Raw genomic sequence first — 27,493 nt, forward strand, 5'->3', positions numbered from 1 at the left:
GTATACCATTGAATTAGGTCTTCGATTTGTATACCATTGAATTAGGTCATTATTGCATGCTCCGATAAGATGTTTTGAATGTTTATAGCGCATTTCTAATAGACTTGAAATAAAAAATGGCAAATTCGTAGTAATGATGTTACGAACAGATCGTGAAACTGCGCATTTTACAAAATGTGCAATTTTTGCTCATTTCGTATACTGGATAGCCTTATTTCGCAGATTTCGAGTTGAATTTTTATTGTCGTTTATTTCAAGCAAATATTTTGCGTGATAAATAATATTTAAACTTATGAAGTTTAAATCGCCAAAAATAACAGAAGATTATTATTTTTTTATTTTATTTTATTTTGTAGAAGTTTTTGTGTTTGCATTTTTGTTTTGTAGTTTTTGCTTTCATTTTGTAGTTTTTGTGTTTGCCTTTTTGTTTGCGTAAAGTTTGTTTTATTTGTGCTGTTTTTTGCTAATTATTTTTATTTTTGTTTACTGTAGTTATTAATTGAGTGTTTTCATATTTATATTTATTTTAAATTAATTCAATTTACGCATGCTTTTATTTATTATCATTGCTGTTGATTTTTCTTTGTTTGTTTATTTTATTTTGGTGTCACTCCAATGACTAGTTTTTAACTATATGAGTGACACCTAACCTAACTTTGTAAAGTTATAAAAAACTTGTAATTTTTCAATTTTTGGTTGAATAAATGGATTAAAAAAAAAAAAAAAATTTATATTTATTTATTTTTTTAATTATATTTATATTTTTTAAGTTTAAACAATATTTAAATTTATTTTTTAATATATTTTTTGCGTATTTTAAAATAAATAGTCTGATGTTGTATGTGCACTTGACTGCCCAATTTCAATTTCAATCAATTTCAAATACATTTTATATATAATAAACATGGTAGCAGGAAAAAATTCTCCTCGAAAAAAAGTCTCTCCAGTCGTTTTAATCTAAACATTGATTAGTATGTTTAATAAAGGAATTTATATAACTAATATTATGTTTGATTGAAGAATTAATATGATTTTAATTTATTAACTTAACTATTTATCTGTAAATGAATTATAAAGCATGGTTATGAAAATGTGCTTCTTATAAGAATTAACATCACACTAGCAGCAAAGTGTATTCTTTTCATTATTTAAGTCAGTAACTGACTTAAATAATGAAAAGTGCATGCTTATATGATGATTTATATAGAGACAGGCGCAGTGGAGTGCTAACAAACGACTGACACAAATAGGGACAGACACGATAATGTGTCCATATATCGACTGACTTAATTAGAAGCAGGCGTTAAGCAGTTACCATTCATCGACTAAAATAGAGCCAAGCGCAGAGAAGTGTCAACACATAGACTGACTAAAATAGGGACTGCCGCAGTGGAGTGTTCATTTATAAACTAAAGGTTGTGGTTTGGGTTGGCGGTCATAAGTTTAAAATTCTACTATAAAAATTAAGTGTCTAGTATAAAAAAGTCTAGTATAAAAAGTAAGTGTTAAATGTTTATAGTAAAAGTAATATTAAATCATGTGGGGAAATAATTTGTGAAGAATTAAGTTACAAACAAAGAAACTGGAGAGTATATATTAATATTCAATTTAAAAGAGAACAAATATATATATATATATATATATATATATATATATATATATATATATATATATATATATATATATATATATATATATATATATACAGTATCGGACAAAACGAGTGCAACCAAATAATGCTAATTTAGTTTCGTTACATAAAAGTGCTGCATTTTTTCAATTTAGAGAAATAACTATGTAACTGTTTTGAGACAAAGTTCTTCAAGTTTTATTCATCACAAAGTTCATTATTTGTACACGAAAATTAATAAATTAATTAAAAGTATTAAAAAAAGTTGATTCCCTTCTGGACAAAACAAGTACAACTAGACAAAATGTTGACCAAGCTGTATTTCTCTATCAATATTTCGTGGCGAATCCTTTGTTGTCGATCAAAGCCTTGCATCTTCGATGCATAGATTCGATCAGGTGATCAATGAAACTTTGTGGAATTGCTACCCAGGCCTTTTGGATTTGTTCAAACAGTTGATCCTTATTACGAACACCTTCACGATTAATTCTGCGGTTGACGATCTCCCACAGGTTCTCGATAGGGTTGAGATCCAGAGATTGAGGCGGCAAATCCATCACCAATAGATGGTTGTCTTGAAACCACTGCTTAACTACTTTTGCAGTGTGTTTCGGATCGTTGTCTTGCTGAAAAACCCATTTTATTGGCATATTCTATTCAGCATGAGGTAACATAACATCTTTCAGGATATTTTTATACATGAAACGGTCCATTATTCCATCATTTCGATGTATTGGACCTAGACCATTAGCAGAAAAACACCCCCAGACCGTTACATTGCCTCCACCATGCTTCACGGTCTTATGGCAGTAACGTAAATTCCGGCCGGTCGACGTACACGGCAAATGCCATCGCTCCCAATGATGTTGAACTTCGATTCATCACTGAACAGGACAGTTCGCCATTTCTGCACATTCCAGTCAATATGAGATGTAGCAAACAGAAGTCTTTTCTTCTGGTTTTTTAGTGAAATCAACGGTTTCTTTGCAGGGCGTCGAGAAAACAATCCGGCTTCAACAGCACGTCGTCTGATTGTTCGGCCCGATACAGACAGCTCTAATTGCTTTTGTATCTCGACTGATGATATCCAGGGATTCTTCTTGACTGATCTGACGATCATAGAATCCTCTCTAGAATTGGTAGAACGCGGTCTTCCACCTTTGTTATCTGCTTCCAACTTCCCCGTAGAACAATATTTGGAGCATAGTCTTGATACGGTCCATTTTTGCACGCGATATTTATCACAAATACTTTTTTGTGACATTCCACTTATGTAATCGCCAACAATTTTCTTTCTTAGTTCCAATCCAAAACTGTCGGGAGCCATTTTTGCACTTGAAGTCATAAAAATAATAAAAATAAATAATCACGCTTCTCAAGGCTTACCGTGTTACATTTACCTTGTGATGATACAATAATGCTCTGTGGAACACAACGTCTTGGTTGGATGTGGACTGTATTGATGTAATGAAACACTTGTTGTATTTCACTTCTTGTATTGATGTTCTTCGATAAAGCACTTTGATAAAACTCACTTCGATAAACTGTCTTGATTATACTGACTGATTGACTTCCATATACTGACTGAATTATGTGTCAATTTACATGTCTCTTATATAGTAAAATGAACCTGTGTGAACCTGTTCTGGAAGATTCTTCTTTTCGATGCTTCTGGATGCGTCTGGATGCTTCTGAATGTTTCTAAATATTTCTGGATGCTTCCAGATGCTTCTTCTGGAAACTTCTGGATACTTCCTTTAATTAGTAAAAAACTTCCGTGACGTTGACACGGACCAGACTTAAGAAAAAGAAACAAACCAAAAAAGTTGCACTTGTTTTGTCCGCTGCAAAATGGCACTTGTCAACGAAATTCTGCCTGTGTGCTGTCACCTGTCAGCTGATTGCTCATGTCATGGCATGCTATGACTCCAGACTCCTGAACTGTTTGCTGTGGTAGTATAGTTCGTTTCGTTTTTAAGACATGTAAAATTAGGAACACTTTTTAGCATTGTTTGATGTTGGTTGCAAATGTTTTGTCCAATACTGTATATATACAAATCTGATGTACATAGATGTGTGTTTCGTTAGGGTTAGCTGTAGGAAAAAGTAATTTTTTGCAAGGATTTCTTTTTGTAGGATGATTTTTTTTCTAGAAGGATTTTTTCTTGATCTGTGCGTGAAATTACAAAGAAAGAGAAAAAAAAAAAATCATGCAAAATGAACTTATTGAGGAATTGAGTTTTAGAGTTGATTTTCGAATGATGACAACACTGCCAGTGATGACAATGAAGATAAGAATGACAACGAAGATAAAAAGAAAATTATGAATTAGTTACTAAAAAAATAGAACATGAAGATGTATATGAAAATAATAATTAAGACAATGAATCGTATAGTTTACACAGCCATTTGTTTTGTAAAAGATAATTGCTAAATGAAAATAAAAGCAATGAGAAACTTCTAGATTAATAATGAACAAATATGTTGGTTAATTATTTTATTATTCATATGACGCACAATGTAAAATAAAACAGCACCATATTGCAATAAAAGTGACTAAATATTGTAAAGCGTTCAGCACAATTACACACACAAAAACACTGCATTTGCATTAAAACAATATTTTGTATCCCGATTTTTGGGTTTGGTTCTCTGCACTTTTCTAAAGAGCTCCTCCAATAATGTATCGAAGTATATTTGGAGAAATCTGGTAAATTGTTCTTTAGTTTACGTATGTTTTTATATACGACTCAATGTATTAATGATTTTATATACAATCGGTTCCGCTTTTTTACAAAAAACTTCTAACAACTTTTATAGTTGTTTCAACTAATTAAAAAAACAAAAAACAAAAAAAACTTTGTAACTTGTATTTAAATATTACCCCGAACCCGACTTTCTAAGCAAAATATAATTTTTAGTACCTTAATATTAAGTAGTATTGCTAATTTTCAATATTTAATATGAGGTAGTATTGATAATTTTTAATATTTAATATAAGGTAGTAGTTATAATAGTAATTCAAACAAACATTTTCAAAAAATATAAATAGTTATTTAAACAATTTTTTTGTTATAAATATATGTATATTTTAATACATCAACTAGTCTATATATATTATATATATATAAATAAAATAAAAACCATAAATAGACTTAGTAACCCTATATATAATAGTATATATATAAAGTAAAGAGTTAATATTTGACATATGCATTCGAAAGCTCCCGTAGTTGTTGCTCATATAGTATGTTTTGCTCCAAAGCCTGTTTATAATTGTATTTCATATCTTCTAATTCTTCAAAGAAAGCAGGATCGAAAGCACTCAGCTCTTTTTTCAACTATGATGAGAAAATAAAAACGCATTCTTAGTTAAATAATTAAAATATATAAACTTATAAAAAAAACTCATATAAATAAAAACGTTACCTTTATATTTTCGGTTTTATACTTCTCTTTTTCTATTTCAAAACTTTTAAGTTTTGTGCTAGAAAGAAATTAATAAATAACTTAATCTTAAGATTCATAGAAAAAAAATTCTTATAACTAAAGGATAAAATTCTTCTTTAATACTATTAGGGTAAAAACTTTGTTTAAATTATCTTTCGTTATGGGTCTTAAAACTTGTTGCTTCTTCAAAAAACTATTTATTAAACTTTTTATAATGGTTAAGGTATTAGGCGGGTTACAACCCTATTTTGAAAATATCAATCGAATTGGCAATTTTTTGTTGTAACAATAAGTTATTATAAAAAGTAATTGATCTGTGGATATGAACATTAAGAAACTAAATTATATTTTTTAATTGACATTAAAGAAACATTAGATTTATCTTCATTAGCTTATTAAGAAACATTAGATTTATCTTCATTAACTCGTTCTACTCCTTAACTATGAAAAAGAAATCTGGATAAGTTCTAGATGATAACATATCATTTCTTGAGTCAAGCCATGAATAGTAAAATAAACAAGCATCGTCTTCAAAAAGACTTTTAATTTTAGAAATACTATGAACTCTAAAATTAAAATACTTTAAATTATTAAAACACAGTAAGACAGGTAAAGAATTAAATATACTTTGTTTCTAGCTAAGTGTTTGAACAAATTTTTCAGATAATACTTTAACTAAAAAAAAACATAAAAATTTGTAATAGTAATAAATTCTTGCATTGGTAATTTTTAGAATTGATTTTCCTAATTTAAATTCAATTGTTTTGAAACTTTATTGTCATACTTCAGCCACTGCCAACTACAAGTTGATATATTCAAATTGATAAACCATTTACAAATCATGGTTTCAACTTTAAAACAATATATGATCTCAAAAATTTTTTGTCGACATTTTATGTTTGTTGTCGACCATTTTATACTCATTTTAAAGTAGTTACTGGAATATCTCTATCTTTTTATATATAAAGCAACACAGTTATTTTATAAAAAAAAACAGTGAAAACAATAATAATAATAAAAAATGCAAAATACTCTGATTTAAAAAAAAAGTTTAATTACGAACTTTTCTACCTTATAGACACTCACAAAAACATAACAAAAAATAAACATTTATTTTTTATTTATTACGAAACTACATAATACTTATTAAAGCAATATTTTATTATTATGCGCTGGGTTTAGTTATATATTACTTTTATGAAACTTATTATATAAAAAATAAATCTTTTATAAAATAGGTTGTTAATATATAAATTACAGCTTTAAACACAGTAAACCTACAGTTTTAGAGTATTGTGACCTGGGCAAAATGAAAACACTGTATCTTGACCATTTAAAGTATTACAAGAACATTTTTTCCTAACCTTTATAAAATTAAGGTCCTTATCTCCTACAAACTATAGCTCCATACTAACATTACAATAACAAAATATAATCTTAAATAGTTAATGCTGCAATTTTGCAGATGTGAGAACAATAGCTATGCTTTAAAAATCTTGTAATTTCCTGTAAAAAAAATTAAAAAATTTACTTTTAATAAAAAAAAAAAAAAATGATAGAAACTATTAAAGTTAATAGTCAAATTATTCAGTTTAAATATTGACTAGGTAATGCTCCTTAGATGCAGTGAAGATAACTTAACAAAGAAAAGGAAAACTCTGATATAGAACCTCAATTTCAACTATAGATAAGGGTAGAAGGAGCTCGTGAATACTGAAAGGTTATCTTTGTAAGATAATCGTATATATTGAAAGATAATCTTCCTAACAGTGGTACCATAATAAAAATACTTGCACTGATCTGCAAAATAGGTTAATGCCAGAATGATCATTTGGTTGTGAGAACTGCTTTAACTTTTTCATAATGCCATATTTTAATAAGAAAATAGCACTATGGGAAATAGTCCAAACAATACAGGTATGTTGGATGTTAAACTCAAAAAATAAAAAGTTTATCAAAAAAATCATTAAAAATTTAAAGATATATTGTATAAAAACCAACAAAACTATTATTTAATGGTATTATTAAAATTAAAAACGCAACTCTTTTGTTGCGTTTTCTCCTATTTTCTTCTAATGAGAGTATAGTTCTAAAACTAAGTTTAATAATTCAGAAATGGTTGGCAGTCGGGTTTCATGAACTTTGTGGTAGCTTTCAGAAAGGTAAATTCAAGCAACAGCTATAAAAGACCTGTATATTAATAGTGCTGTGTTTCGCATGGATGGTGTTTCTGTTAGTGCTTTTGGTGTGCATTATTTATCATAAAATCAGGTTTTAATTCTCTGACTATTCTTTAATGTGTTTTGATGCTGGTACTGAAGCTCATAACTTCTTTTGATGCTGGTACTGAAGCTCATAAAATCTCTTTCTCAATTTCTTAATCAGATAGTTAACTTTGTGACTCGTTTTTCAAACAACCTTAATTATTTACCTTCACTCGTTGATTTGTCACAGTTTAAAAATTTTGGGGTGAGTAATCAACGAAAACACCTGAAAAAACCCTTTGGAGGGATGATAGTACATACCCATAAGATATCATAACAAGTGATTTTAAAATCACTGATTACCGTCTGTGAGAGAAATTAGCATTTTTGTTTTTTAGTACTAAAAAGCTATTAACTCATCCAATTCTAAGTTGTTTTTTTCAAAAATGCGTATTTTCTAACAAAACAACTGAAGAAGTAAGAACAACGAACCAAATTTCTGTATAATTTCACAACTTGATTCTCTTAATATCATAGTGGATTTAATCATATAGCTATAACATCTGAATTCTAATAAAATTATGTTTTTCACTCTTTTATGTTTTGATTTTGACTTCAATATATGTTTGCTGCTGTAGTCTACAACACAGTTAAGTAATTGCAGTCCATGTTCTGGGCATGTCTCTTGAATCATTGCCATTGAGGCTTGAAGTTTGCATGAAGAGCTTTAATGACTTGTTCACTGTATATTCTGAGACTTTGATGACTTAGAGAAATGAACTATGCCACATGAAAGAACACAATGTGGACCTTTGGAGTGATTGAGACTGGAAGAGCAAGGTATGCCGTTTTGAAGTTCTCAATGTATTCTTGAAAATTTTCATTGAGATGGGTTCCAAAAAATGCAGTAACTAACTTATCAAATTGCCTGAATGTTTCAACATAAGGAAATGCTGCACTTATAGCTGCTGCTTTAACTTTTTGCTGAAGAACAATTATCAATATTTTTCAACAGCCTTTGACAATGATTTCCATGAAAATATCCTCCATGAAAGGATTGGAGGGGAATGTTTAAAACCTCTGGCCATTCTTTGACCACTGGCCAAACTTTGAGTTTGGCCAGTGGTCAAACAGACCACTAACCAAACTCAAAACTCAGTGAGTTTCAACAGGTTTTTAATGTTCTCATAGTTTTCTGGCATTCCTTCAGAGATTGCTATAATCAGCTGTTTCTTAACTCCAGAACCTTTGAAGGAAGAACTACTAAGTTTAGGAGTCTTCAGGACAGGACTGGTTGCTTCTGGGGCTACCTTGATAATGCCCAGACTCATCTTAAGGAAGTCACCTCCATCATCAAGTCCAATTTTAATTAGATGTTCCTCAGAGACAGATCTTGCTGATATCATAAATTGAAGAAGGCTGCTAATATCATTACAATGAACAACATCTCTAAGCTGGTCAATGTCAGAACTAAGCATCTGCGTATTGTTATCAAAATATCGAAACTAACCGATATTTTTTGCGATAATGGGTTTCTATATGAATTTTAATGATCCGATATGTTTCAATATGATTCCAATAAAATATCGTTTGGGTTTTGATATGCACAATATCAGTATCGCTTTTAGCGATAAATATCGCATAATTTATTGCTAAAAAATGTATAATGATATTTTTTGAGTTTCGATACGAATCGATACGTTCTGATAAAATATCGTTTGGTTTCGATATTTTACAATATTTTGTATTAGATATAACTAAATGTTAAGTTACGTTATTTTGCAATATATTTTCTCAATTTATTGATTAAAATATTGATAAAAATTAATAATCGTCTAATTTTGAATGCCATTTTTTAGTTTAATTGTTAAAAACGGCTCAGGCGGTTAGGAGAACAATCCAACTGTTTAGTTTTTTAAATAAAAACATACCGTGGTGTGACCTAACAAAGTTCTATGCTTTAAGAAAGTCCTAATTTAAGAAATGAAAAATTTCGTATATATAAAAGAAACATTTGCGGAAAATAATTTTGTTGTTTTAACTTGATATATGGGGTCATGATAATTTCCTAATTATATTGATGTTTTAATCGTTTGTGGGTAAATCAATTTTTAATTACAACAATTGTAGTAATTTTTAATTGAAATCACGTGACAATTGAATCAAGTTACTATTCTCAAATCATTCTTTAAGCGATCATCAAATATTAAAATACTTTCACATGCTCTATTTTTTATCAAATCATGTTACATACTGATCGTTTTAATGCCTTATATCCCATAAATCAGTACAAAAACAAATCTATTTTATTCTTTCAAATATCTATTTATTCAAACAAATTTGAATGATAAATAAATGTCATAGTTAAGGAGATTTTGAAGATTATTGTTATTATTATCAAATATATATATATATATATATATATATATATATATATATATATATATATATATATATATATATATGTTAATAATTTTGATAGTTGTTTGCAACAACTATCAAAATTTGTTTACTTTGGCAATTTTACGGTTACTTTGGGAATTTTTAGTTGATCAGGGAAAACTCCTTGGCTAATGCAAGACGAAAAGATTTTAAATAGAATATTGTATGAATTTATATGAACGTTTCTATTGATACCGTCGAATCCTACTGCTTTATTTAGTTTAATTGTTTTGAAAGCAGCTTCAAATTCCTTATAGGATATTTCAATGCAATTAAGATTTGTTGTTTTTTGAGGTAAAAATTCAAAAGAATTACCAGTATATGGAATAGTTTTTGCTAAGTTAGGCCCTGCTAAAATAAAATGCTTATTTAATTCAACTGCAATATTGCTTGAAGCATATAAAATTTTATCATTAACTTTAATACCGTTAGGCAAAGCGCCTGATTTAGTTTTAGCTTTACCAGTGATTTCTCTTAAAACTTACCAAGTGCATTTTGAGTTTTTTTTTTTTTTTTCTCTCGAACTCTCTAGCATAATTTTTGTAAATGGTTTTATTTTTAACTGATTTGGATTTCATGTACTTAATATATAATTTTTGTTTAATTGTGGAAGATTTTCTTAGTACATCGGTTATCCATGGGGATGTTATTTTTTTAAGCTTTTGGTTTATTTCAATTTTAGGAAAATTTGCGTCATAAATATCATAGAATGTTTTAAGAAAATTGCTATAAGCTAAGTTGGCGTCCTGAAAATGATCAATATGGTGCCAATGAAGCATTGATAATTGGTCATTAAATGATGCTAAATTTGCTTTGCTATAAATGCGTTTACAAAAGCTATTTTGTTTATGTAGTGTTAATTTAGTATCTGTATTTATGGAGAAAAAAATCGGAAAATGATCTATGGTATCGTATTTAATGATTCTTTTTTTAAGAGAAACGCTTCGTTTTTTAAATAAGTCATTGTAAAACTATTTAATGTTGTATTTGACGTGATACTGTAAACAATCAAAATTAAAATCACCAATTAAATAGTTTAATTTCTTTTCGTGGTTACTTTTTTTTAAATAACTTTTTTTGGTTTTGGTTACGGTTTCAATTACGGTTCCACTTAACCGAAATTAAATAGCTAATTGTAATAAAAACGTTTTTAAAAACTCTCTAAGAAAAAGTTTTTGAATACTCTTTAAATTACTTAGATATACATTATAAGGCTCTTAAAATAATTTTTTTTTAATAAGGAAAGATGTTAAAATTTTAGTTTGAATTAGTATTAAAATTGTAATTGAACAACATTTTGAAGAATACTAAGGCCAAGGACAAGGACCGAAAATTGGAATCACTTTGATGAAGAGGTCAGTACTACACCTGATGAAGAGCAACTTGTTACTGCAAAATGCAAGTATTGTTTTGCAATTTGCAAGTTGTCGGACAGAAACACATCTAGCATGAGATCACATTTGACAAGGAAGTTTGCAGCCCTGGAGAAAAAGCGCCATGTTCTTTTTGATGAGTTTGAACAGGTGCAATAAAGTTTATAATCATTTTTACTTTTTTAATTTAAATATTAACTTTTATTTTCATATGTGTTAGTTATTATTACTATTACAATACCAAGATTTAACGATAAATATCAATAACTTTCAATAAATGCTGATGAATGTTTCAATATCAGGTATTTTAACAGGTTTCATATTAATTTTTAGACCTACAATGAAGACGAGGCTTATGAGCAGGTCCGAGATGATAAGACGCCATTAGTGTTGGGCAGTAAAGTTAAACAAGGAAGACTTTCCGTACCATCAGCACAAAAGGTCCAAAATCTAAAGCATTGGGTCAAATACAAGCCACAAGACCGTGAACAGCTTAGAGGAGACATTGAAATTGTCAATTTTTTGGCCCGTTTAAATTTGCCATTCTCTTTGGTTAAACATGAAGATTGTAAAGATTTTGTTCACTACTGGAACCCAAAAATGAAAGGCTGTAACAACATACTCCCGGTTCAAGTATGCAAAATTTTAATTGTTTTAAATAAATTTCATTTTGGCGTGGGGAATCAATTCAATGAGAGTTCCAAGAGAACTAAATTTTTTAAAAAGCTACTTTTTTAAAACCAATCCACACCAATTTTTTTTTGGTTTTCTTAGTAGGTAACCAAATTGATATGTAACGAGAAATACCAATAATAGCTGATTTTTTATTTTAATTTTAGGTTGCTGTTGTTGCACAAAAATGTAAAAATCTGTGTGGATGATATTCTAAAGGAGGAATTGCCAAAGACTGCTGAATTTGCAATCTCAACTGACCTCTGGCAAAGCAGAAACAATGATCCATACCAAGCCAGTACATTACACTATGTGAGTGAAGACTTCCGGTTAAAGATGTTTGTGATTAAAGTTTTTCCGTTTTCCGAACAACATACAGCTAAAGCCATTGCTCTTCGTCTGGATAAGTATGTTTTAGTATTTTATTTTTATTAGGTTAAAATTTCTGTAAATTAAGTTGACCGTTAATAAGATAATTTTTTGTTACAAAAAAGCAAAACCTACTATTTAGTTTAAAATTAATGGCACAAATTAATACTTTTATTTATATCTAAAATAGCAACAAAAGTATTAGTTTGTATTTTAAAATATCAAAAAGCAAACAACTAATTTTACTTTGCTTTTCAGGAATGTCTCAGAGTTGGCCGGAAATAATGGAGTTTCGTCTGTTGTGTGTGTCCATGATTCAGCCGCTAACATGAAGGCGGCAATTAACTAGTGCAATTTTGTAGATGCATCTCTTTTGTGATCATCTTTTGAATTAGGCAGTTGAAGCAACTGTCAAAGAAAAAAAAGGTTTTGACAGTTTGGATCTTCATGAAGCAATCCAAAGAGCAACTGAATTAAGTTCAAGATGCCACAAGTCATCTTTGTCTGAGCAAAGAATTAAAAAAGAGGTAACTAGTTTTTAGTTTAACATCCTTTTTAGCTTTTATAGCAATTTAGTTTATAGTTTAATACAATACAAGCGCAATTTAAACTTCTCAGTACACTTTGTGTGACAAAATTTTTTCTAATGACAACTATCATTAATAACTGATAAAATGTTAACACTTAAAAAGTAAAAACATATGACATAGTTAATATCAGTTTTAATAATAGTAAATAGTACTAATCACCTTTTATGTTATGTTTCTTATAATTCTATTCTAATTTTTAGCTAAAGCTGATGCTTGATGACAGTGATGATGTTGGCAAGGATAAGTTGAAATTTGTGAAAATCATCACTCCTGTGAAAACACGCTGGAATTCAACTTTTATGATGTTGGAAAGCATTGTAAAAATGTGTCGTATCCTCAGCTCCATTAGAGACATTCCTGGAAAAGATGACACCAACAGCACAAATGTTTCATCAAAAATTGGTGGAAAACGTGGATGTTCGTTTTCAGGACACTGGTTGTCAAAACCTTTTTTACTCTGTTGCCAACTTGCTTAACCCCTTATACAAGGGAAGAGCTCTGAAAAAACTGGGTGGATTTGATGAAGCCTATGAGGCACTGATTATTCAATCCAATGCTTATCAGGAATGGATTGCTGCAACAAGATTATTTAATGAACGGTTACATACTGAAATCCAAGGTCATGTTTCAGAAGATGATCTTTTCTATAATGTTGGAATGGAAGAAGCTCCTGCACTTATGACTTCCTATTCTGGTCCGGCTCCACCTGCAAAGTCGGACATTGTCACTGAATGGGAAATATTTCAAAAACTCCCAGGGGTTTTTGGTGTGGACGTGCTGGAATTTTGGAGAGCAAATATGTACAAATTTCCTCTCCTTGCTCAAGCTGCTAAAAAATGGCTATGTGTACCTGCTTTCTTAGCATCTTCAGTAAAAGCCTTTAGTGCCGGTGGTGAAATTGTCTCTTATAAAAGAACAAAATTGCCGCCTGAACAAGTTGAAAAATTGTTGTACATTCAGCAAAACTACCCTAAGATCCAGATCAAAAGATGGTTTCTAACCAGTCAGGATGAAAAAGAAGAATTGTTTGAAGAGGCTTCTACCAATGACTCTGAGAATTCAGCTGCTTCAAGTCAGGGACCTTCTACTTCAACTCTTACATCAGCAGTTGAAATGGATGACTAACTTAAATTGGTTCATTGCCTAAGTGGCCTCATTGGTCTATTTCACTGCTTAGAATTTATAAAATTTGCCATATGGTGACGTGGTGATTTCAATAAACCTTGTCTTTGAGATTAAATTTTAATCTTTTTCTTATATTAAGTCACAAGCACAAACCTTAACATGTTAAACATGTCAAGCCAACAATTTATCAAGTAAAATATTGTTATTTTTTGTTTTGCTTCAGCTTAAGTCTTAAATAAATTAAAAAACCAAAATTACAAATAAAGTTTTGTTTATTTCTTTTTTTACATTAAATAGTGAACTTGTCAGTAAGTTTATTAAAGTTATTTAGGTTTTTTTTAAAAAACTATTTTTTTAGTCGGAAAAAATAATATCGTAATGAACTGATAAGTATCGTTATCGTTTGAGTTCTGATATTTATGGTAATTGAACAATAAATATCGTAATGAATCGATAAATTTTCTCGTGCAAATTTTTTGGTTACGATATTATCGTAATATAAAAAAACTTACAATACGCATATTCCGATCTTATCGTATCGTAATAAGAAAAGTTTCGGGACGCAGACCCTTAGAACATTTAATTTTAGTGACAAAAAAGTGATCTTTGAGCAACTTTCCTTGCTCTGCAAACATCCTAGCAAAATATGGCTCAACAATTTTTTGATGGCCTGCAGAGTTAAGAGTTAAGGCAAGTTGTCTCATCTGGTTGTTGGACAAACCAGTTTTAAGTTGAACTGTCACAAGGCTTTCAGTTGGAAGAGGATCCTTAAACAGTTGAGTTGGAGTAGCTTTGCCTGAAATTTAAAACGAATTAATAGAATAAAATGTACCTAATGAAAAGCAATATATTGGGCAAAAAGCAGTGAAAAAACACTTACCAAGTTTCAGTGGTAATTTAGGTCCCACACTTAATTTGCTCAGTCGCACTGTGCCATTTGGAGATGCATCCTGGGTTCCCAAAACAGAAGATGCAAGAATTCCTGCACTTTTTGCGTCTGTTTTTGCAAGTGCAATCAGGTTTGTATTTCTAGTTCCAGGGGTGCACTTATGGGATAAACCCGGTCCAATCACAGTAAGGCATTTTGTGCATCTTTTTTCAAGATTTCTTTTTAGATGATTTCTCTTGAGTAGTACTTCTGGACAAAGGAGATGAATTTTTGCCCTTTGACTTACCAATTTGGCAAATAATACAGTCACATGCAGAAGAAATTCTTGTTGATAGCTTCACAGCAATTGAAATGAAATCATAAAATTTGGGAAATGGATGTGATGTTTTTTCCTTATCAATTTTTTGCAGAATGAAACGACAATTTGTGCACATTACATTTGGAAGATGATCATCATTTAAGTCTAATGGTTTTGGAGAGTGTTTTGCCAATCTGTTTTCAAGAAAGGTGTTATACTTCAATCACATTTTGACATGCAGAGAATGCAAACTGTGTTTCGACACTCAGCATGAGTTTTAGCAGAATTAATGTATTTTAAATGTATTTTTTTTTAGTTACTCTAACAAAATCTTATTAATTTTAGTTTGAATACTAATACTTTGAATATTGAACAAATATAAACTTAAAAAAATGCTGTGGATTAACAATAAATCAAAACAAAACTGATGTTCAACATTAGAGATGTGGTGGGTTCTAGTTTTGTAGAAGAAAAAGCAATTTTTTTGTTAGAGTTGGAATTTTTAAGAATGTTTGTTGTTATTTATTCTATATTTACAATAAAATATCAATATAAGCTTATAAAAATGTTTTTACTTCATAAAACCCTTTGAAAAAAATTCATAATTTTTACTATAAAAATATTAAAATTGAAATTTCTTTCTTGGACGGTAATGGTTGATTTTAAAACCACTTGCAGTAGTATCCCAAGGGTTCATATTATCACTCCTCTAAAGGACTTTTTCAGGTGTTTTCGTTGATGACTCACCCCAAAATTTTCAAACTGTGTTGTTATTGACTCAGATTTTAGCTTGTGTTAAGTTTCTTCTTGTTCTCCTTTTGGTAGTTTGGACCATGCAATGAACTTTCTATATTTTTTATCTAGCATGGGCATGTGCGCCAAAATATACTTTTTTGGAATAATATATTTTGTGTACTTTGTAAAATCTAGAGCCGTATGTTAATGTTATTAATAATTATGTTTTAAGTTTAAATATATATTAATAAATATAGTTCAAATAAAGATATGAAGTGTTGAATACATTTAAAGAAAAGTGATTTATGTATCAATTAAAGGTGTTAATGCTTTAACTCATTACTCAAAAGTAAACAGCAATAAAAACCTTGAAAAAGAACTGAAGGAAAGGAATATGGTGGCAGTGCATTTGACATGTAGAAGTAATTTTACTACCCCAAAAGAAAAGTGTTACAATTTTTATGTCAAACAGAAAGCCGTAAAGTTAAAAGATTGCATTCTGCAAGTTATTTTCTTAATTGCTTAAACTTGAATTACTTAAAATTGAAAATTAATTTTTGCTGAAAAACAGTTATTCTGTTCTTTTGCATTCTTTCAACTGTTTTAATATGTTCATTATGTGGTTTCCTAATAAAGATATTTTACTTTCTTTAATAAAGCAAAACATTGGCCAAGCTTGTAAACAAAATATGATTGTAACTTAGATTCAAATGGAAGCAATGCTGCTTCATTTTGTCGCACTATTGATTGTAAAGTCATAATACAAGAGGATACAACTATATTCAAACAAAGCATACTTTGTGAGTTTGTGAAAAAGGAAAGAGAAATAGGCAGTTAACTTAAAATCTGGTCTGTATTGCTGTTTTAATCTGGTTGAAGTTGATTCTATATATCACTTTGAATGTCACAAGCTATTTTCAACCAACATTGAATATGTTCAGTTAAAATATATTTAAATTGATTTCCTTCTTTTTGTAATAATGCGTTAATAATTTGTGGTATAACTTTACAACTTTTGCGCAAGTTATTTGTAAATTTTCCATCATAAAATAGCACAATAACCAATTCTGACTGTACTTTATGTTACGTGTACTTTATGTTATGTGTATTTTTATGTTTCATATGCTTCTTAAAAAATCCTAATCTATTTTCAGGTCTAACTTGAGTGAAACAGAAAAACTTAGTTGCCAAAAAATTCATCAATTGCAAAGAACTTTGAAAGGCTTTGAGGGTAGTTTTAGAGTTAAATGGTTACCATGACAACTTTTGAATTGCACAACAAAATGGAAGAGCTAGCAAGTTCTGAAGAAATATATTCAAAAAAGCAACTAAAGAGAAAATTAGAAAATACAAATATGACATAATTATTAACCAAACTGCTTCATTTATTTAAAAAAAAACACAAGAAAAAAAATATAAACAGACAGAGAACAAAGATACAAATGAAAAGTCATTAAAACCATGTCTGATGAATTAAACAATAACAAAAGCTATTTGATTGCAATGTTATATCCTGTTTTTGCTTTTTGGATTAGGAATATAACTAGACCATAAGATTGGACCAAAATGGTTGACAAATATATTAGTTAAACTAGAATTTTGTATAAGTCCATCAGAAATAATACTTTTCAAATATTCGATAGTTAGACAGTAATTAGATTAGTAAGATCCCTCTCCAGAATTTTTGAAAATAAAGAAAACAGATGTCGCTTTCCAGCAGGCTGGAAAACAAGACTCTGAGAAGCACTTCTTAAATAGTTTTGAAAGAATAGAAAACAGCTCGGAAAGAGTCCCAGTCAGCTTTACAGTAGTTGTAGGAGGTTTGATGATAAGGGGATTCTGATGATAAAGAAGAATGAGATAATAGTTTTAGAGAGATCAAACCATGATCAGAAGCACTTAAGGGGGAATGTGGAGAAACTGAGCACCGACTAGGATCAGAAACAAGACATAAGTCGAGTTGAGAAGGTAAATGATTTGGATTGCCTGGAAAGCAAGTTGACAAAAATTGACTATTTGTGTTAGAGATTGAGAAAGACAAAAATTGTGGGTCTTAACGCCTGCAGAGTCACTGACACTAGAGCCAAGCCATTCAGTGTGATGAGCATTAAAGTCGCCAACAACAACAATATTGGCTGAAGGATAAATAGAAAGGGCTTGGTCAATTTGATCAAAAATAACAACAAAAAGAGTGCAGCCTCAAGATGAAGGAGAGCAATATAGAACAAAAAGAAAAGCAATAGAGTGAAGTAGTTCAAAACAAAAGTACATAAAAGAATAGTCTGTGGATTTAAACCTAGTTTCCTGACAAATGGATGAACTCTTATGAATTTAGACTATTGGAGTCTCTACAAATTAAAGGAAGATCAACATTAACATCAACACTAAGATCACAAGATGAGACAGCTGAACTCAAGTTATTCTCATAAAGAACAAGTAGGTCTGAAGAACTTTTTAAGAGATGAGACTCAACAAAAAAGAATTTACTTCGAAGACCACAAATATTGATGAATGATAGATTCAGAGAACTTGGTGATGACGATGGTTTTTTGTGTTTTATAGTCTTTGGTACTTTAGTCATTTTTAAATTTGTTAAAGAACTTGACTCAAAGCACAGATAGTACTCAGTACACTATTTAATAGTCAGAGTAATTTCCTCATTACTATTAATAAACCCTAAGCTATATCAAGGGGCTCCATATGTGGCCTTGACAATGCACACCAAAAGTATGAACAGAGACACCACCCATGTGCAACATGGCACTGTTAGTACTCTGATATTTTACAGCGGTTGATGGAATCAGCTTCTCTGAGCTCTACCACAGAGCTTGGGAAACCTGACTACCAGCTAACCTTAGAACCATAAAACTGAGTTTTAGAGCTATACCCTCATTAGGAGATAATAGAATGAGTTGCCTAGTCATAAAAACAGAGACACAAGAAAAACCCATGGATTGAGTCAAAAAGATCCAGCATTCAACGTCCTTAACTGGAAATAATGTATTATAAATACATCTATGCTAACCTAATAAATGAAGATGGGGTGCAAGGCTGGTCAACAGATAGAATCTGCTTACACCTTATGTTGAGATATTTGGGCTGGTTTTTCTAATGATGCTCTTTCTCTTTTAGACAAGGTCCAAATATACTTTGTAAACGTAGTTGTACAATATTATCTATCAAGCTTGAACCCCTATCCCATCACTAAAAGGTTGTATCACTTTCTTTTTTCTACAAAAAAATATTAGTTTTCAACTTCTTATTTTTAACTTTATTTTTCCTTTGATTTTTTTACTGCAATTTTTTACTTTTTTTTTAACCTTTGAAATTATAAATCTGTTAATGTCTTAAATTTAATCGTTTTTCTCTTTATTGTTTTCATTGAACTTATATTTTTCTTTATACTTTAATTCTAAAATTTTCTCATTTAAATTAATTAAACTTTATTGCAAACTCATTTTTAAATCTTTTCATAAAATTTTGAATTTTTTCTTTTAAATAAAATTATAAGTAAGATTCATTTAAGTAAAAATAAATAAAATTATAAGTAAGATTCATTTAAGTAAAAATAAATAAAATTATAAGTAAGAATCATTTAAGTAAAAATGAAAGCAAGAAATAAAATAAATATATGCATAAAGCAAATATAAAAAGTTATGGATTTGTAAATTATTTTATTTAGAGTAGAAGAAGTGTACATTTTGAGATATTTTTAAATATATTTTTTTATTGAAAAGTTTATTATATATATTTTTTATGTTATATAAGAAATATTACCTGCTGATTATTTAAAAATATAGGTATTTATCAACAAAACTAAAAAAAATTATCTTTTACATTTATTTTGAAAACAAAACAATAATAAACTTTTTTACCGAAGTTCAACTTCAATTGCCATCATTCGATCATAACGCTGAAGCTTTGCAAGAACTTCATCTTGAGTCTAAATATAATTGTATGCGTGCGTTGAATATATATATATATATATATATATATGTGTATATATATATATATATATATATATAAATATATATATATATATATATATATATAAATATATATATATATATATATATATATATATATATATATATATATATATATATATATATATATATATATATATATATATATATATATATATATTAGGGGTATGACTAAAAAACACATTTTATTTTTTCGGAAATAGCATAGCAGCAAAAGATGAACTATTAATTTAAAATAATAATACTTTTTTCCAAATCGAAAAAAAACTCTCCTATCAATTTAAAATAATAATACTTTTTTCCAAATCGAAAAAAAACTCTCCTATCAGTGCAGATGAAAATTTGGTCCCAGCTGTCTAAAAATGCAAAAAATTCAAGTTTTTGTATTTATAGTAGGGACAGGGTCACTTAACAAAATTTCAAAAATAACATGAGAGTTATTTTTGTAGCTTGATCTATCTACTTTTAGATTGCGTTTTGTTTTTTGGTAAAAATGATGGGAAGAGTTGATATTAACCATTTGTAATCATGTGAATATTTTAGTGGATAGGGGGGAGGGGGGGGGATTAATTTTTTTTTCATGTACTTTAAATATAAAACATATTTGTAGTTTTACATTTTTTATTTAAAGAAAGACTATTTTATGGTTTTTATCCAAGGTTTTTTATCAGTTGTTTTAAATTTTAAACAATAATAAGCTACAACCATTAAGTTTGCTTCTCCGTCTACTTTTGTTTCTAAACGTTTCAATGGGTTATTGAGAATGAGAGGAGGGGGGAGGAGAAGGGGAGAAGTCAAAAAAGAATTTTGTGAAATTTTTGAATTTTTTTGTAAATAAAAAATGTCAACAAGTAATTAGTTAAAACAAAATATCTCATTCTGAAGTTTTTCATGTTGGAAAAAGAATTGAAATTATATATAACACTATACACATAGTACATAACCAATAACACTTGGTTATTAAGAAAACTGTACTACAGAGGTTATCCTATGTGTTAATTTTCCAAACATTTCTATAATTAATATTAATTGTAGAAATGTTTGGAAATGCAATAATTAAATGGTAAAAAAAGTTATCTAACTTTTTTTAAACAACTTGTTTCTCCATCAGTAGGTTCATCAGGCTTCCAGATGACTCTCATCCTGATGAACCTACTGATGGAGAAACAAGTTGTTGAAGACAAATATTATAAGTGCTTTTACTTTTTACTTAATTAATTTCTATGTTTTATGGTCAAACCTTTGTTTTACATTTTTTCCTCACAGATTTTTCCTAATTTCAAGGGCTGTATATATATATATATATATATATATATATATATATATATATATATATATATATATATATATATATATATATATATATATATATATATATATATATATATATATATATATATATATATATATATATATATATATATATATATATACATATATATATATATATATATATATATATATATATATATATATATATATACACACCACATATGTATATGTAACATATGTCAAATAAAAATTGGCACAAAAATAAAACCTAATCAGTGAGTTAAATATTTTTTGAATATCTTACAATTCATTATGAAATCAAGAGTAAAGCTGAAAAATTTAAAATTTATTTAAAAATATAAATATAGTTATAAATTGTAAACAATTTTTTTTATCAACTTGTTGATCTTACATATATGGCAGGGGAGAAGGGGGCAAAAGTTTAGGGCTTTATTTTTGTTTCCAGGCTTAAATCATTGCAATATTTTGCAAAGCATCCTTATTTAACATAAGTATAAACATATAATTTTTTGGAGTTTACTCCATGTCTGGAAGTTATCTATCTCAAACAATGCTTTAGAACACACTCCTATCTTCATGTTTTCCTAAAAGCTACAATTTACAGTTCTTCAAGACTTTTGATAACAATTTTCTTTCTTTTTAACAAAATTCTTTGTTCTGTGGTAACTCCTAACTTAAATAGTATTTGCTAGTAGCCTTGTTTGAAGTTAATTAGTTTAAAAAATTTACCTTATTTTATACAAGGTCTGGATGTAACAACTTTAATGACATCATAGTAAAATGCAGGGTTTTAGTACATATAAAAACTGAGCTTTAGGGTTTAAGCAGACTTATGAAGGAGATCTATTAATATTATCATATAATAAACAAAAATATAAAAACTTATACCACATCAACATAATTTTGACCAGCATTAGTCAGCTCTTTTAATCTTTCTACTTCTAATCTAAGCTGTTTGTTTTCTTTTTCCAGACGATCTATAACCAACCTGAGCACAAAATAAATTTTTTTTTTAATTTATGTTCAGAATTTCAACAGTGTGAAATATATAAAAAATGCATTAAAGCAAAAATATGGTGTAGCTAAGTACCAAAATTAGTGCATCTATCACCATCTCCATCATCATCACAGATGCAAAGTCCTATAGATTTTAAGGGACTCAAAAAATAAGGACTCCTGACTCAGAATACTTTTTTTAATAACTTTTCTGAGTCAATTAACGGGAGCTTTTAGGATGAAGTAGTCCCTGAAATGCTAGAGTAGACTATATAAAATTTTAATTATGCTGTAAAAAATTAAAACTAGTTAAAACAGAAACTCCTGGGATTCTAGGGACTCTGGACTTTATTTTGCATCCCTGATCATCATCATCATCACAATCATTATCATCATAATCATCATCATCATCATCATCATCATCATCATCATCATCATCATCATCATCATCATCATCATCATCATCATCATTTTTAACAACATCATCATCATCATCATCATCATCATCATCATCATCATCATCATCATCATCATCATCATCATCATCATCATCATCATCATCATCATCATCATCATTATCATCATCATCATCATCATCATCATCATCATCAAGTAAACACATCAAAATACTCAATAGTTATAATAAAAACAGCTTAATAAAGTAAAGGAAACAAAATACCTATTTTGTTGCAGTTGTCGTTTAGGATCATCAACTGAAGTATCTTGCAGTAGTGAAATCTACAAACATTTTAAGTTATCTAAATATTATGTCCCCATAAAAAAATTCTTATGGCCTCTTAAAACTTGTACTTATACTCTTAAAAACTCATTAACAAAACTCAGCATTGATCAATAACCTTTTCTTCTAATTCTTCGATTTTATGTAGCAACTCGGTTTCTCTCTCAGCACCTCTCTTGATGTGAGATTTTATTTCTAACAAAATGTTATTCTAAATAGAAAAATTTTTTAAATTCATTTATTTAAAATAACATTTAAATAAAAGGTTAAAAAATTTAAAGAAACAAAACTCATGCATAAAAAAAAAAAAAAAAAAGAAATAACATGATTATTTAATTTTTATTGAAACTATAAATGTTATATAATTGTTACTATTACAATTGTTATTACTATTATTTTGTTTTATTACCTTTTTGTTAATTTCATTTTCAAGTGATTTAATTTTGCCATCATACAATTTTTGGGTGATAGTTCCTTTTACTGGTGATTTTGCACCACTGCTACTTTCTAACTTCATCTCCATTTCACTCAAGGCTTGATCTTTCTAAACACCAATATTTATTATTTTATAAATATTTTTTATAAACCGAATAAATAATTTTTATTCCTCACCTCAATAATGTTATCTTTTAATTTTTTGTTTAAGACCATTAAACTTTGGTTACTGATTCTTAACTTTTCAACTTCTTCTCTTTCCTAGAAAAATTGTAATTTTTAAAGAGCAAGTTATGGCATAACTATTTAATAATCTACAACAGCACAGATTATTTGAAAATTATCTAAAAATAAAAAATTATTAATTTAAGTTTAAATTTAAAATTTTAGAAATAATTCTTAAACAAACTTAAAATTAATTCTGTATATAATATTTTGGTTATGTATAACACAAACCTTTTGTAAATCTTTCAAGTGTTTTTCGTTTTCCTGAATCATTTTAACAGTAGATGCAGCAGAAAAAGATGCGTTTGGTCGTTTATTTTCAGTCGCTTGAAGTTGTTTAAAGCGTTGAATATCTTGCTGTAAAATATTTTTTAACTACAATTTATTTCTTATATCAATAAACAATATTAACTGAGTAAGTTGTTATGCTTATAATATTTCTATATTTCATAGATTATATATAGTATAAATATTTTATATATTTTATATTTCATATATTTTATATTTCATATTTTTTATATTTCATATATTATATTTTTCATAAAAAATCTATAATATAATATATAATAAATATCTGACCTTTAGAGTGCGGTTTTCTTTAAGTAACTCAGCATGTGGTTTTGATTTCCCAATTTGCTTTTTAAAGTTATCATTTTCTGTTTGGAGTCGTTCAACCACTCGCTGCATTGCTGCAATAACTCGCTGCATTTCTTCAACAGAATGTTCACTAGTTGCCTCATTAACTGTCTAATAATAAATTAAATTCATATAATAAATATACTACACATACCTCTAAAGTGCAAGAGAGGACTTACTTTATTTACTCATTTTAATTAATTAATTTTTATTTTTTAATTAACTTTAAGATTATTTAATTTTAACAAATTAACTTTTAACCTTCTTTTTTTATGTCAATTTTGAAACCATAAAAAACAAAACTTTTACTGTAAAAAGTCGATTTAAGTCTTTATGAGTAGATAAATCAACTTGGTTTAAACATTGAATATTAAATCAACAACTTATGAATTGATTAATAAAATTTATATAATTAAAATCAACAAAAAAAATTGCTAAGGAAACTTGGTGTAACCATTTTCACTTGAAATAAACCAGTATGTCCATGCTACAGCCCATAGGGAAAAATTGTAAATTTTTAAAATGTCAGTTAATTAATTTTAAAAATTTAAAATTAAATTTAAAAATTCACTTATAGTTTTTCCTTTAATAAATTTCTAAAGCAGGTCTTTATAGCAGGACCTTATAAGTCCAGGTACCCCTGAATTGTACCAATTTTATACAAATAAATATTTTAAGTAAACATTAGAGGCTAAACCAAAAAATGCAATGTTTTTGTTTCAAAATCTTTTTGAAACAAAATAAAACTACAAAACAACAAATAACTAAATTAAATTATAAAACATTTTCGAAATATAGCTATTTAAAAAGTTTTTTTTGTGAAAAAAAATGCTGTTCTATTAAACTACTTCCTAAATTATGTCTTTTTAAGTGGATTTTGACAAAACAATATAAATCTAATTAGTTTAAAATAAATTTATACAAAAAAAAAAGCATTCAAAAAAAAATATAAAACAATGTTTTTGCAAATCACAATCAAAAAATATTCAGATAACACTACTTTATTTCACAACCAAATGTTTTTTCAAATCTTTTTAAAAATATCGGTAAAACATGATCAACTGTAATATCATCATTTAACTCTTTACTTAAGGATGTCACTCCTTTACCAACCAAACCACAAGGTACAATATTTTTAAACCAATTTAAATTTGTGTTACAATTAATAGCTAAACCATGAGTTGAAATATGTTGACGACAATGGACTCCAATTGCAGCTATTTTATTTTCTTTTACCCATACTCCTACATCATTAGTTCGTTCAGTAGCAACTCCTAAATCAGTGCAAGTATCAATTATAACTTGTTCAAGCTGATTAATGTAACAACGTATGCTTAAATTGAACTTTTTTAAATCAAGAATTGGGTAACAAACTAATTGCCCTGGACCATGAAATGTTATTAGTCCCCCACGATCAGCATAACAAAATTCAGCTCCTTTGTCCTTTAGGTTTCGAATTATGTCCCCATCAATATAGCTTTTTTTACGTATACCAACAGTATACACTGGTGGATGCTCACATATAAGAATGTTTCCATACATGGTCTTATCACAACCGGTCCTAAGAATGTTTTCAAAAGATTTCATAATTTGCATAGATGAATTGTATGTTTGAAATCTGAAGTTTTGCAGAGCAACATTTTTGAAGAAAGGTTTTGAAAAAAACATTTTTTTAAATTGTATTATTAATTATTCTAAAGAAATAAAACAAAATAGGAAAAGATAAAAGCATTTATTTTGTCTATGAAACTGTGTTTAATAAATTATTAATGTGCAAATATTAATAAATTATTAATGTGCAAACATTAGCGGTAGTGGTGTAGTGGTAAAGCGCTTGCTTCATAAGCGTGAGGTTCTGAGTTCGATCCCCACCACGTCCCTGGTAGTACCGCGCTCAACTTGTTTCTCCGCGCAGCGGCCTTGTTCGTCGAGGTTGGTGTTTCGGAGTTATAGAGTTGAGAGAGGGTTATAACCACTATTAAGTAGCCTCCTCATCTGTAGTGGCCTTTTTGGCCTTGAGGAGGTGAATAACAAAAAAACAAAAACAAAAAAAAGTTTCATAGACAAATTATTAAAGTAAACTTTTAGCATTAAACAATTAAAAAACAAGTTTAAAAATAAGTAAAAATAATCAACTAAATATAACTAATTACAATTACAATCAATAACAAATAAAAAATAAAATAATAAAAAATGTCTAGAGTGAAAAAAACTGGGCAGAGTGAAAAGAACCTGATTTTTTTATTTTGCTTTTAATTTCATCTCTCAAAAGATTATTCATTTTATTGATTATGAAAAACAATTTGTTTATTAATTGAAATAATCTCCATTGTTGTTAAGCACTCTCTAATTATTATCAGTGATTTTAAATAATAATAATTCTATAAGCAATTTGGAATATGGAACAAAAATCCTTTAACTACTCAATGAAGAACATACCAATACCAACAAAGAAATTATATCTTATATACTTAACTATAAAATAGCTGTCTCTGAGTTGAGTTACAAATTTAATTGCATTTTATTATTATTCTAATATATATTTGCTCTACTTTAGTATTGAGCATTGTCTACTGAAAAATTACTTTTACTATTGGTATATAATAAATTTCAAAGTCAAGCCACAAAAACATATAAAAACATATAAAGCTAATCCAATGCTAAAAATTCTCTAAGATATATTAATATAAAAGTTACTTTATGGAGTAAGACATAAAATTTCTGTGTGTCCCTAATATAGTATGCAATACCAATATGGTCACCTTGTTTGAAAATAGATATTGACATGTTAAAAAAAATTTCAAAAATGTACTTTAAAAAAATGTGCAACAAAAACTTTATATAATCTTTGTGACCTTAATTATTTTTATTGCTGTTTTGACATTAAATGTGGATCACTAGAAAACAAAAATAAACAAAAAAAGACTGATTCAAAAATATAAAATGAAAAAACCAAAAAATAAAGCTGAACAACATTTACAATGCCCTAGAAAAATTAAAAAACTGTACTCAGTGGTACTAACTTTTCAAAAATAGATCTGCTTCCACATAGAACTTGGTACTAGATTATGTTTTTATGCAGCAAAGTATAAACAATTTTATAAACAGCTTAGACAAACACATTAAACAAAAATTATTTCCAAGTCTAATGAAACCGCAAAGTTACTATTGCTATCTCATTCTTCAGTGTTTAACATTATTATTTGCAAAAGATGAGAAAAAGAAAACTTTTTAGTGTGTGTGTGTGTGTTACATTATATATATATATATATATATATATATATATATATATATATATATATATATATATATATATATATATATATATATTATATATATATATATATATATACATATATATATGTATATTTACATGTGTATATATATATATTTATATATAAGTATA

At 28.1% G+C, this 27,493-nt stretch overlaps 2 protein-coding genes across 2 annotated transcripts in view; both read right to left on the bottom strand.

The window, feature by feature from the left end:
- Positions 1–4,662: 4,662 nt before the first annotated feature.
- The window catches only part of LOC100199520 (centrosomal protein of 290 kDa), a 116,932-nt gene continuing 94,101 nt past the window's right edge, over positions 4,663–27,493 (bottom strand). Inside the window, exons 61-70 of the mRNA XM_065813716.1 lie at positions 24,031–24,198; positions 23,683–23,808; positions 23,404–23,487; positions 23,201–23,335; positions 22,910–23,002; positions 22,732–22,790; positions 21,945–22,044; positions 19,653–19,720; positions 5,060–5,117; positions 4,663–4,971 (exon numbers count right to left, since the gene is read on the bottom strand). Of these exons, the coding sequence (XP_065669788.1) occupies positions 4,828–4,971; positions 5,060–5,117; positions 19,653–19,720; positions 21,945–22,044; positions 22,732–22,790; positions 22,910–23,002; positions 23,201–23,335; positions 23,404–23,487; positions 23,683–23,808; positions 24,031–24,198 (1,035 nt within the window). The 3' untranslated portion in view covers positions 4,663–4,827. The remainder of the gene's footprint in view (positions 4,972–5,059; positions 5,118–19,652; positions 19,721–21,944; positions 22,045–22,731; positions 22,791–22,909; positions 23,003–23,200; positions 23,336–23,403; positions 23,488–23,682; positions 23,809–24,030; positions 24,199–27,493) is intronic.
- On the bottom strand, positions 25,047–25,777 carry LOC124807627 (octanoyl-[acyl-carrier-protein]:protein N-octanoyltransferase LIPT2, mitochondrial-like). The gene has a single exon (XM_065813718.1). The coding sequence runs from the start codon at positions 25,753–25,755 to the stop codon at positions 25,084–25,086; it is 672 nt and encodes a 223-aa protein (XP_065669790.1). The 5' UTR covers positions 25,756–25,777; the 3' UTR covers positions 25,047–25,083.

This window comes from Hydra vulgaris, chromosome 12, assembly GCF_038396675.1.
Source record: "Hydra vulgaris chromosome 12, alternate assembly HydraT2T_AEP".
In the NCBI taxonomy this organism is placed as follows: Eukaryota; Metazoa; Cnidaria; class Hydrozoa; order Anthoathecata; family Hydridae; genus Hydra; species Hydra vulgaris.